General features: G+C 45.7%; 1 protein-coding gene across 3 annotated transcripts in view; it reads right to left on the bottom strand.

Annotated features, from left to right (window-relative positions):
- The window catches only part of ACTR3B (actin related protein 3B), a 73,512-nt gene extending 62,445 nt beyond the window's left edge, over window positions 1–11,067 (bottom strand). The window contains exon 1 of one of the 3 annotated variants that reach the window (XM_061415279.1): window positions 10,770–11,067. In XM_061415279.1, coding sequence (XP_061271263.1) covers window positions 10,770–10,813 — 44 coding nt within the window. In that variant the 5' untranslated portion in view covers window positions 10,814–11,067. The remainder of the gene's footprint in view (window positions 1–10,769) is intronic. The other 2 variants (XM_061415278.1, XM_061415282.1) reach the window with 2 other exon arrangements.
- Between the last annotated feature and the right edge of the window lie 2,197 nt (window positions 11,068–13,264).

Below are 13,264 nucleotides of genomic sequence, written 5' to 3'. Positions count from 1 at the left end.
CTCGAACATTTTAAAAGGTCCTTGTGCGAAGCTTCTTCTGCTCCCCGTGTTAAAGGCCCCTCTCCGCACAGCAGTAACTGCCTGCAGTGAGGAGGGCTGATCTGACTAGTGTCAACTCTACGCACTTACATATCTCCCTCCTACAGCCCTGTGTCTAGAGCAGAAGGTGACAGTGTCAGCTCAACCAATTTATGTTTGAAAGCGGAGATGTCACATCTTAAAACAGCATTCTTAAAGCTGCATCCAGGGCGCAGGTTCTTTTGTGTGAGGCCCCTTATGTGAGACCCCTTATGTGAGACCCCTTATGTGAGACCCCGTATGAGGTCCAGTCTCAAACCCCAAATTCAACCAGGACAGCCCTACCCACTCCTAAGATGTTCTGTTTAAAAAAAAAAAAAAGTGACTACATTGCTTCAGAGCATGACTTTGATAAAACTAAAATTGTTCCCAGACCTTAATGTAGTATTCTAGATAACACACACTCCACACACTGTATACGGCAAAAATTAATATATAATCATAACCAAGTTCTTGAAACATTCCTTAGGTTGTCATAGAGAACATGGTAGTTTCCGTTTACAGGACACAGTTAAATATGTAAGTTCAAATTGATTTATTTTCTCTAAATCCAACAGTCTGTGTTTTTCTTTTTCTCTATTTGGTCTGTAAGTTTTACATAACCCAATATACATGTCCACTTCTACGTGCTAAGTCGCTTCAGTCGTGTCCGACTCTTTGTGACCCCAGGGACTGTAACCGCCAGGCTCCTCCGTCCATGGGACTCTCCAGGACTGCAGTGGGTTGCTGTGCCCTCCTCCAGGGGATCTTCCCGACCCAGGGATGGAACCCACATCTCTTATGTCTCCCGCGTCGGCAGGTGGGTTCTTTACCACTAGCACATCTTTGCTCCATGTCTGGTAAATACAATATCGTGACCTGTGGCCTCCTTATGGGTTTGGGGCATTATCAAGTGATTTTTGACTTCCAGGGTAAAACGGTAGACTAAACACGTGATCTAATTTCACTCTGTCCCGAAGCCACACTAAAACCAAAACAAAATGATTCTTTCTAAGACGCAGAAACCACAACAACGGGGAGAAAAGAAGAGGTGGCAACTGCAGGAATTGGGCCCCGGACAGCTGAGGATCAGCGCTAACTGTCCTGGGAACGTCCGAAAACCAGCCGTGGGCAAAGCTGAGAACCGGCCCCACACCCCCGGGACCCTGAAGAAAGGCCCCACAATGGGCGGCTGCACAGGGCCCTGTGGATCCAGGACTGAAGGGCCCAAAACGAGGCCAAGATGAGCGCGGCCCCCACCCCGCACCAGGGTGGCGGCTGCTCTTCCCTGACCCCCGAGTCCCCACAAGCTGACTCGGGGAGTGCAAAGCGAGACTTGGAGCGTGAAGCAAGGTCACCAGCCTGGGAGAGTCCGGGAACCACTCTGAGAATTACCCGACTGAACACAGAAAACCCTGATAGCTGAGACGTGCTCCCTGCCCCCAACCCGGCTCTCAGAACACAGACCCGGCCCTCCAGGCAGAGGGTCAAAAGTGCACCCTCTGGGGAAAGCGACCAGCTCAAGAAGAAAGACCCAAAGACCGTTAAGACAGAAGCTATTCCAACAACAATCCACCTGGGGTGGTGGTGGTGGTGGTGGCGGCTTAGTCGCCAAGTCGTGTCCAACTCTTGTGACCCCAAGGACTGTAGCCCACCAGGCTCCTCTGTCCATAGGATTCTCCAGGCAAGAAGACTGGAGTGTGGTGCCCCTTCCTTCTCCAGGGGATCTTCCCGACCCAGGGATCAAACCCAGGTCTCCTGAATTGGCAAGGCAGATGATTTACCAACTGAGCTATGAGGGAAGCCGCCTGTATCACCCGCCAAATCTACAGACCTGATCTACTGCATAAGGCAGGGCTTCCCTGGTGGTGCAGTGGATAAGAACCTGCCTGCCAATGCAGGGGACACAGGTTCGATACTTGGTCTGGGAAGATTCCACAAGCTATGGAGCAACTAAAACCTGTGTGCTGAAAGCCTGTGCTCTGCAACAAGAGAAGCCACTGCAGTGAGAAGCCCTCGCACCGCCACCAGAGAGCAGCCCCCACAGCAATGAAGACCCAGCGCAACCAAAAATAAATAAACAAATTTTTAATTAATTAAAAAATAAGGCAGCAGTAACTTTCATAGAACAAGAAGAAATAAGAAACACACTAAAGACAGGAACATCTAACACATCATTCTCAGTTAAAGATGAGTAAGTGGACCCTGATTCTGGGAAAGATTGAAGGCGGGAGGAGAAGGGGACGACAGAGTATGAGATGGTTGGATGGCATCACCGACTCAATGGACTTGAGTTTGAGCAGGCTCTGGGACTTGGTGATGGACAGGGAGACCTGGCGTGCTGCAGTCCATGGGGTCGCAAAGACACGACTGAGCGACTGAACTAAGGTGGACAAAAATAAGCAGAAGGCCTCAAAAACGTCATTAATAAGATAGCTCATACAGATAGAACTCAGAACACACCAACAGGGAATATACCTCTTCTGAAGTACACAGAGAACATTCACAAAACTGCCCATACCGTAGACTCAGTGAAATCTAAAGAACAGAATATAAACAGCACTCTGAGCATAATGTAATTAAATTAGAATCAAAAACAAAATTTGAAAAGGCCCTTCTACTTGAAAATTTTCAAACATACTAGTATAGAAATACTGAGTTAAGAGGGGAATTCAAAAGAAAAACACAGAAATTTCTTGAAAATGGTATCAATAAACTATACCCAAATCCCAGTGAGGGATACATACAGTTAAAGACATCAGAGCTGGGGACTCTCCTGGCGGTCCAGTGTTAACAGCTAGCCTTCCAGTGCAGGGGGTGTGGGTTCCATGCCTGGTCAGGAGCTAAGATCCTACAAACCTCCCAGCCAAAACTCCAAAACGAGAAACAGACACAACACTGTAACAAATGCAACAGTTTAAAAAATGGCTCACATCCAAAATAAATCTTAAAGACTTAACAGCCAAAGTTTCACAGCATCAAATGCCTTCTCAATACAAAGGGAAAATTAAAATGAATTTAATATCCAACTCAAAAAAAAGAAAAGGAAAGCAGACAAGATAAAAGTAGAAATAAATTGATCAAAAAAACAGAAAAATAATAGAATAAGTGAACCCCAAAGCTTATCCTTTAAAAAAAAAAAAAAAAGATCCACAGCACAGCCATATTATTAGCTAAGCCCTGAAGAAGAAAGGATGAAGACAAGACAGATAAATTCAAGTGACGAAAGGAAAACATAACCATAAAAACAGAGATTTTTGAAAATCATGGCTACTCTATACATAAATTTGAAAAATTTAGATAAAACAGAATTGTTTTTAGACAAATACAACATAACCAAAATTGATTCAATTCGAGAGGGGGCATCTAACCAGCCTCAGAAGAACTACACAGAGGAGCACTGAAATTCTACCCAGACCTTAAACCTCAGATAATTCCAAAATTACTTAAACTACCCTAGAGCACAGAATAAGAAAGAAAACTCCTTCCTTTGTTTCACGAAGACAGTGTAACACTGATCCCACACGCTGACAAAGAACTCACCAGAAAACTAAACTATAATGCATACCAAGTTCCAACGGGAAAACCTAAATAAAGTACTAACAGAATCTACCTACACATCAAAAAATGAGGCATCATGATCAAGGGGGGATTATTACGAAATGCTGGAGTGCTTCAACGTCAGGAAATCCACCATGTGAACTAAGAAAGAAAACCGCACGTCCCATTTATGATAAATCGTGTAACATGCAACACGCATTCATGCTTTAACATCCCAAAACACAGCAATTGACAGATACTTCTAGACATATCTGGGTAGCTTTCTTAACATGTATGTGTACGGGTGTACATATACACACAAACAGCAGCCCAAAAGCCTGCATCTTACTTATTTTACAAACACCAGAAACTATTCCACTAAGATAAGAACAAAGGATAATGGCCACTAACTCCACTCCTGTTAACACCATTTGGAGGCAACGGCCACTGCAGTGTGTCAGGGAAAAAAGTAAGCAGACTCCTAAAAATGGAAAGGAAAAACAATCTCTATTTTCCCGTGACAAAATTCTCTATCTAGAAAGCCTGAAAGATGAAGGGAAAAAATTCATTCAAACAATAAAAATCATTTAGTAATTCAGTAAAGAAGCAGACAAAATAAATGGCTTTAATATAGTGAAGAAAAACAGAAAATGCAACGGAGAGAAAACGTCATTTACAATAACCAAAAAGAAAATCACATAACTGAGTGATTAACAAGAAAGCTACCTGAGGTAAACACAATATTCCTACAAGGCACAAAACAGACTTGAACTGATGGAAAGAATACACCATATTCTCTGATGGGAAAACAGTATCATAAATATAATAGTCCTCATTAACATATGAGTTTAATGCAATCCAAGTCAAAATACCGTCAGCAGTTTTCCCCGGGGACTAAAAGAAGAAACTGCATGTGAAGTCCATTTGGAGAAATAATAAGGAGAATAGACTGGAAAACACGTTTTACAAAAGGAGGTGGAGAAACTTCCCTGGTGCTCCAGTGGTTAAGGCTGCGTGCTCCCAAAGCAGGGGCCTGGGTTTGATTCCTGTTCAGGGAGCATCCCACATGCTCCAACTGACCCCAGGTGAAGCAACTAAGACCCAGCACGGCCAAATAAATAATTTTTTTTTTTAACAAGGTGTATGGTTGAGTCCCTTCGCTGTTGACCTGAAACTATAGCAACACTGTTAACTGGCTATACCTCAGTACAAAATAAAAAGTTCAAAAAAAAAGACTAAAAAGTCCAAACAATATTACCTGACAATAGTAATTTTTTACAGTGAACACAGGGATTTATTTTTCTGGATGATTTACTATCAAATAAAGTAAGAGTCATTTATACTCTTAAAAATGAGGTGGCTGGGACACCAACCTCATCACATATGAAGTCATAAAGCCTCAGGAGTTAAACTCAGTGATGCTGCCATAGAAGCAGACAGGTTCAGGCACCCAAAACGAATCCAGAAATAAACCACTGCATAGACAGATGCAGTACACAATGAAAGCGGTATCTTCAAGCAGTGTTTTGTTACGCTTTTTTCATAAATGAGGCTGAGATAAACGGGGCAACCAGAAGGAAAGAAGATAGAATTGGCTCCAATGAGGTCCATTCTTCATACCCCATCCCAGGATAAATTTCAAGTGGAACAGAGATTCATATAAAATCTGGCAATGGGGAGGGGGAACACCCCTCTTAACTATGATTCAAAATCTAACAATAATAAGGAAAAGACAAATAAACCTACTGCTTAAAAAAAAAAAAAAAAAACTCTTTGCATGGCAAAAGACAAATGATACATAGGGAAAATGTATTTGCAAGTTGTATCACAAAGGGCTGATGCCTCAGTATGCAGGAAGGAGGCCTCAGACTGCTCTCCCTACCAAGGTGAAGGTGAAAGTTTGCTTGTAACTTTGGCCTCTAAAAAGCCTCTTGATGAAAGTGAAAGAGGAGAGTGAAAAAGTTGGCTTAAAGCTCAACATTCAGGAAACGAAGATTATGGCATCTGGTCCCATCACTTCATGGGAAATAGATGGGGAAACAGTGGAAACAGTGTCAGACTTTATTTTTGGGGCTCCAAAATCACTGCAGATGGTGATTGCAGCCATGAAATTAAAAGATGCTTACTCCTTGGAAGCAAAGTTTTGACCAACCTAAACAGCATATTCAAAAGTTGAGACATTACTTTGCCAACGAAGGTCTGTCTAGTCAAGGCTATGGTTTTTCCAGTAGTCATGTATGGATGTGAGAGTTGGACTGTGAAGAAAGCTGAGCGCCAAAGAATTGATGCTTTTGAACTGTGGTGTTGGAGAAGACTCTTTCGAGTCCCTTGGACTGCAGGGAGATCTAACCAGTCCATCCTAAAGGAGACCAGTCCTGGGTGTTCACTGGAAGGACTGATGCTAAAGCTGAAGCTGAAACTCCAGTACTTTGGCTACCTCACGCGAAGAGTTGACTAATTGGAAAAGACCCTGATGCTGGGAGGGATTGGGGGCAGGAGGAGAAGGGGTTGACAGAGGATGAGATGGCTAGATGGCATCACCAACTCGATGGACATAAGTTTGAGAGAACTCCAGGAGTGGGTGATGGACAGGGAGGCCTGGCGTACTGCGATTCATGGGGTTGCAAAGAGTCGGACACAACTGAGCGACTGAACTGAACTTGGCCCCGGGCTGGCATCTGGGAACTTAAGATTTCAGGAGGGTTCCCATCATGCCCCAAATACAGTGGATGCTGAACACCTCCTTTCCTTCTGGTGCTGGAATTTTGGTTTGTGCCAGGCGGAAGGTGCCACAACCAGCCCCACAAGAGATACTCTGGGCACTGAGCGTCTAAGGAGCTTCCCCAGCGAACAGGGTCTCACACACGTCACACTGGATGTCAGTGACTCCACTGAGAAAGGACTTGGGATGCCGACGGCTGGCTCCCCCAGACTCCGCCCCACACGCCTTTCTCCTCAGCTGTTTCTGCGTTTACCTTTTCACTGTCATCCTGGGATTATTCCTAGCAAATCTCTGAACCTGGTGGTGGCCTGTGGGACCCTCAATAGACTCTAATCCACAAGGAGCTTCCAAAACTAAAGCAGCAAAAGGCCGAAGGCCTGCAGAAAAACGGGCTAGAGAAATGAAGACAGAAAACGGAAATGCAGATGCCACTTCATCAGGTGGAAGGATGCTCATCTTCCCACATAATAAGAAATTCAAATTAAAACGATATCATTTCCCACCTTCCAGATTGGTAAAAAAAAAAAAAACAAAAAACTTCTTTAACTCAGCAATTACAGAGATGAGTCTGTAAGAAGACGTAAGCACTGACACACATCGCTGGGGAAGACACACACTCCAGGGTGGGATCTGACACAATCCGGCAAAAGGACCTTATGACTCAGAAGTCCCACTTCTAGAAAGCTGTCTCAGAGATGCTCCAGAAAAAAAATGCAAAAAAAGGACAAATGCACAGCACTGACTTCACTGCAGTCTTTTGATAAAAACAAAATGCTCAAAAATTGATGGGGACATGTCTCAAGATGACCAGAAACACCCTGAATGGGGCTTCTACTACTGGACAGCTGAAGCATGAAAACAAGGAACAGCAGTAAGAAATCATGAACCATGGAATGTAGTAAGAATCACCATAAGTAACTCTTTGAAAACCGTAACCCATACAGATGATAAGTAAAAGGGAGTTACTGGAAAGTGCACCCTTTTTGTAAAATGTTAACTAAAAAATGTAGATAATACTTGAGTTTAAAATACACACACAATTTTGCAACCATTGCTGTAATCATCAATTAGAACAAGAATACCACCAATGGATACTAAAACTGATGGGTGAAAAGTTTTAAGGCAGAACAGGGTATTTACACAATCTCCTAACCTCTCTCCACAAAAGACATGAATTACAAAGGGGAAAACGGTGACCACACAGCGAGAACTCTAGTGGAGGGCACTATATCCAATGATCCAAGTGAACTTCATCAACTGCCTTAAGCCTCCTGATAAGAGGAGTTAAGTTCTAGGGAGATGGCGGACAGCACAGAGATGATATTAGCAACACTGTGTTGTTATATACTTGAAAGTTGCCAAGACAAGTGGATCTTAGATCACAAGAAAAGGGTGTTTACAATGACAGGATGGAGGTGTCAGTAATGCAATATGATAATCATTCCGCAATGTACAAACACACCAAATCAACATGCTGTAACCTTAGATTTATGCAATGTAATGTCAACTACTTCTCAATAAAGCTGATTTGATGCACTGAGAAGCTCTGACATGACTTCTCTGGTACCCCTGACAAAAACGCACACCCTGTGTCTACTGTAAGGAAACACCAGACAAGTGTAAACTGAGGAGCATTATCCGTAACAACTGGCTGCCAAAAATACCAACGTCCTGAAAGAAAAAAAGCCTAAGGAGCCGGTCCAGGGAAACGAGACTAAAAAGACATGATGACAAGCAAACACGGTGTACGGTGCTGATGAGGGCGGAGAGCTGAGCGTCCAGAGACACAGCGAGACCATTCATGGGATCCAGACTGCAGAGCAGATAACACTCGGCATAAACGTCACATTTTCTGGTTCTGATCACTGGTCTGTGCTTGTATGTTCTCATAAAGGATATACTGAAGTACCCTGGTGTAAAAAGCAGGATGGCTGCAACTCACAAACAGTTCAAAAAGATAATAATGTATAAAGTATACAGAGAACAGTAAAGCAAATGTTAGTAGTTAGAATGCTGGATGGAGACTATATAGCATTTTTTTGGTACTCTTCTTGCAGCTTTTTAGTAGATTTGAAATTTCTCAAAATAAGTTTAAAGAATACAAAAATCTTCAAAACTACAAGTTCAGTTAGGAAAAGTGAGGCTATTCTCTGAACACTCTGCAGCCCAGTAACTCACTTAAGTGGGGCAGGCAGAGCCGTGGTCCATGTCATCCCAGCCCCCAGAACATCTGAGCTCACCAAGCTGGTCTCAGGGTTTATTAGATGAGGCCAGGCTCCCAGGATGAAATTTATTTGCTATTTTAAAAAAGCACCATTTAGTATACTGTCTACTCAATCATAAATGCCCACTATCAGTATGAATTTTCCTTTTAGAATTTAGTACGAGAAAAAGATTTTTCACCTGAAAAACAGGTATTTCTCTTCTTCCCTGATGACAGGAATTACGTAACTGACAATGACTCTCTCATAATCCTATCCCATACAGGAAGGCCAAGCTTGAGACCAAACCAGCTGCACGACGGACCTACAGTTTAAGGTGACTTTCCAGGCCCGTTCTTGTCTTCGGTCCTAGTTATATTTATCTGCATTTTATCCCTTTTTATCCTATTTTGAGTTAAAGGTCAATCCAAAATCACTTGGCTCTGCAGGAAATACAAGCAGCAGTAATATGCTTAAATAAACCTGGGCTCTTCCAGGCTCCTCCTCCTGGCCACACACTGGACACTGGAAATTCCTGACTGACCATCACCGTTTCCACAACAGACTACGTCCGTGTGAAACCCACTCGGAGGATTCCCGGCCACTATTTCTAAGTCCTGACACAAAGCCTACAACAGCGTGAAGACGATAACATAACTTGGAGCCAGAAAACAAAGATATCCTGAAGTTATACCGCCACGTGAGATACCACCTACCTCCAACGGTCATAACTGAGCACCACACTTTTGATATTTATAGCAAGAACGATGAGTAAGGCTCCCAGCTTACTATTATTAAAGGTATGACAAATCCTGTGGGCACATTTTACTGCTTCTACCAAGAAATGCTTTGTATTTCAATAGTTTTATGAGACCAAAACCACAAAAACGTCGTGCAAATGTGGGGATGAAAGATTCTTTGACCAGCTGCCTTCTCTCCTGACACAACCAGACCTCAGGTGGGTGTGGGGTGAACACTAGATGGTTGGAGAAAGGGACGCGTAAGGAAACCAGTACCTGGGGGGTGTTCCTATCAACACCGCTATTGGCTCAGGTTCTGGGTAGCCAAACAACTACTGAAATAAAAAGCCCCAAAACTTCTGGTACAGTGTGTATCTCTGAAAGGAAAATTAATACATGCAAAGAGGCAGTTTTTTCCAGCTTGTAACCACTCCTTTTTCTGCAGCAAAAGGAAAGAACAATCCGTAGGAGATGGACTGTAGCAAATTAAGGAAGACACCCCCACAAGGTTGTCAAGGAAACTAAACCGAGTGCGTTTCTCTACAAAGAATCGAGGCTAAGGTGAACGTGCCATGGAATATTCATTCTGTGGCAAAAAATGACTAAAATCCCATCTTGAAAAATCTTTTTAAGAGGCTAAACTTACTTCCTGGCTATTTTATTAAGCACTTCACCTACAGTGCAAGCAGGCAAGCTTGAATTTCTAAACCAAAACCTAAATGGATTCAGCGAGCACCTTCCTAAAAATGAGCGGAGCCTGGGCCACTGGAATGGACCGGGAGATTTCCGAAGGGTATCTCTGGCATATCTCAACATCAAAAGAAGCAATCATGGCCCACAAGTAATGCGCTGGGGGGTCCGGCGGGGGTGCGGGGGGCGGGGGGGGGGGGGCGGGGGAGAGATAGAAACTATACTACCACCAACAGCCTTTCCCACATTTTAGATGTTTCTGTTTTTCAAAATGGAGCCTTTTTAACATTTTTAAATGCAAAGGCAACTCTAGGCAAACTAAAGCAAGACCTTAGCCTGACTGAGCCATTCAATATTGGAAGAGGACAGAGTGGGCTGCAAAAACAAACAAACATTTTTTTTTAAGATGTCAACTTGGGAGACGGTTGTAAAAACCTCCCACAAGTAAGTGATAAAGAAGCCCTATCAGCGAGGAGAAATGGCATGCGCTTGGGGACCCAGGACGAGGGCCACTTCTGAAGAGAAGGCAGGGGTGCCGTGAGGCAGGCGGAAGGCGAGGGAACGGCAGCGGGGTGCGCAGCCGGCACCCCCGGGAGGCGGAGGGGTCCCGAGGAGCCCCGGCCGAGCGCGGGGAGTAGGCGGGGAGGCCACGTCTCCCTTCGGCTCCCTCCCCAGCAAGGTGAGTGAGTCAGGGGGCCCCTGGGCAGGTGAGGGCCGCGACCCGGGCCCGGGGCACCCCAGGTGAGACCGGGGGGCCGGGCCGCGGGGCAGGCAGGCGCCAGGCGCGCCGGGGCCGGAGCGGGCGCCCGCGGCTCTTACCCGGTGCCGCAGTCCACCACGCAGGGAGGCAGGGAGCCCGCCATGCTCGGCCCACGCGGCCGGCCCGGGAGGCTCCCCCGATCGCCGGCCCGCTCGCCGCCCCGCGCAGCCGCCGGGCTCCCGGGAGCCTCCGCAGCGCCGCCGCCGGGAGCCCGGATGCTCGCCGCCGGCCCACGTGACGCCCCGCCCACCGCCGTCTGACCAATCACTACGAGGATACGCCCTGTCCCCGCCCCCAGCCGCCCGCCATCTTTAGTGCTGGCAGCGGGGCCTCGTTGCCCGTACGTCCCACCTTGCTGCGGGAGAGGCTGTGAGCTCGTCTAACTGACTTACCGTGGACTTGACCCCGAAGCCTGACTCCTCATCCTTTTAAGTCTCCGCTCAGATGTCACCTTCTCAGCGAAGCTGTCCCTGCTCATCTGCTAAATGCCCCCTCCCCCCCCGCACCTTACTCACTATCTCAACAATCTATTGCTTTGCTTCACAACATTTGGAGTAAATTTATTCCGTGTATATATATTTATTTGTACTCCTATAGCAGGCTATAGGCTCCGCTAGATACGGCTCCTGAATGTCTTCCCACTGATGACAAGGATGCGCAGCACAGTATTTGGTGCATTCATGCTGCTGCAACTACTGCTAAGTCGCGTCAGTCGTGTCCGACTCTGTGCGACCCCATAGACAGCAGCCCACCAGCCCCCCCGTCCCTGGGATTCTCCTGGCAAGAACATTGGAGTGGATTGCCATTTCCTTCTCCAATGCATGAAAGTGAAAAGTGAAAGTGAAGTTGCTCAGTCGTGTCCGACTCTTAGCGACCCCATGGACTGCTGCCCACCAGGCTCCTCCATCCATGGGATTTTCCAGGCAAGAGTACAGGAGTGGGGTGCCATTGCCTTCTCCGGGAAACACCCAAATGTTTTCTTAATAAAGAAAAAAAAAAAAAACTTGACCTTAGAATTCTTACACCTGTCAAACACTGCATGCTTTCCTCTATAGAAGAAAAACCGGTGCAACAAATGCACCGACAGCTTTAAGGGGTGATTGACCTTCAATCAGGTTAACACTACACCAGGATCATTATGGAACATATTCTCAAGTATCAAAGGTGAAGTGATGTCCAAAAGATCTTCCTGGAACCCGGACCGAAGTACGCACCACTTACCAACTATGTTATGAAGGTCGGGAAGGTCCCACGTGCTTCCTCCTCCCTCCCTATCATGTATTCCTGACCTTACTTTTTAGGACTCTTCTGGAGACGTAGTTCCATGCAGTTTAACTGGTATTAAAAGCATTTTTAAACTTTTTCCATATGAGAAGTAGTGGTAGATTACTTGATCACGTTAGATAACCCATGATGATTCCCTTTTTTTTTTCCTTAACCTATTCAGGTCAAATAAGGCCCAGATCTAGAAAATTTTTGAGGAACCTAGAAAGAGAAGTAGAAGGTGGGAAGAAAAGAAAGGTGAGGAGTGTGGAGGAAAGCCTGTATAGGACCCTGAAGTATGTAAGTGAACTCGCTCAGTCGTGTCCGACTCTTTGCGACCCTGTGGACTGTAGCCCACCAGGCTACTGCGTCCATGGGATTCTCCAGGCAAGAATACTGGAGTGGGTTGCCATTTCCTTCTCCAGGGGATCTTCCCGACCTAGGGATCGAACCCAGGTCTCCCGCATTGCAGGCTTTAACCTCTGAGCCACCGGGGATGCTTAGCAACCCAAGGCTGGGGGCAAAGGCTCACTTGCCTCCCTTGTGTTTTGCCAAAGCCCTGGCCAACCCCACTGTTCCGTGGCCCTCATCAGAATTCTGTGGATAAACTCTAGGTTGCAGACAGTCACCATTACAACCTCTTTCACTCCCTTAACACATATTTATCAAGTGCCTACTATGGGACAGGCCTTGCATTAGACAGGGCATGAAACAGTAAGTGGGACATTTGCAGTCTTTGCCCTAAGATATTTTTTTTTAATATCTATTTATTTATTTACTTGGCTGCACTGGGTCTTCACTGTAGCATGCAGGATCTTTAGTTGCACAGAGTTTTAGACCCTGGACCACCAGGGTCAGGGTTACCCTCTGCCCATAAGACTTTAGAGTCTTGTGAGAGATAGCAGAAGCCTGAGCACCACAACTAAAGCGTAACCCTTGCCCTCCACGACTAGAGAAAAGCCCTCACAGCAAAGAAAACACAGCATGGCCAAAAAAAAAAAAAAAAAAAAGCCAAACAAGGCATCTACACCTGTCTTAGGAGTCAGTGAAGCCTTCTCAGAGCAACGGTGCCTAAGCTGAAACCCAGAGGGTGGATGGAGAAACACTCAATGGTGGAGAGGGTGGGGCAGGAGAGGATTTCTGGGACGAGGAGGCCAGAGGACCTCAAGACTCATAGACGGCCCTGTCACCTTCACCAGGGAAGAACCCTTAGTGGGATTTGGAACTGCCTAGTAATAAAGGCTGCAGTCCATGGGGTCGTGAAGAGTCGGATGCGACTGAGCGACTGCAC

The sequence above is a fragment of the Bos javanicus genome, chromosome 4 (genome assembly GCF_032452875.1).
Source record: "Bos javanicus breed banteng chromosome 4, ARS-OSU_banteng_1.0, whole genome shotgun sequence".
NCBI classification, from domain to species: domain Eukaryota; kingdom Metazoa; phylum Chordata; class Mammalia; order Artiodactyla; family Bovidae; genus Bos; species Bos javanicus.
This window is presented reverse-complemented; position numbering and strand designations above follow the sequence as displayed.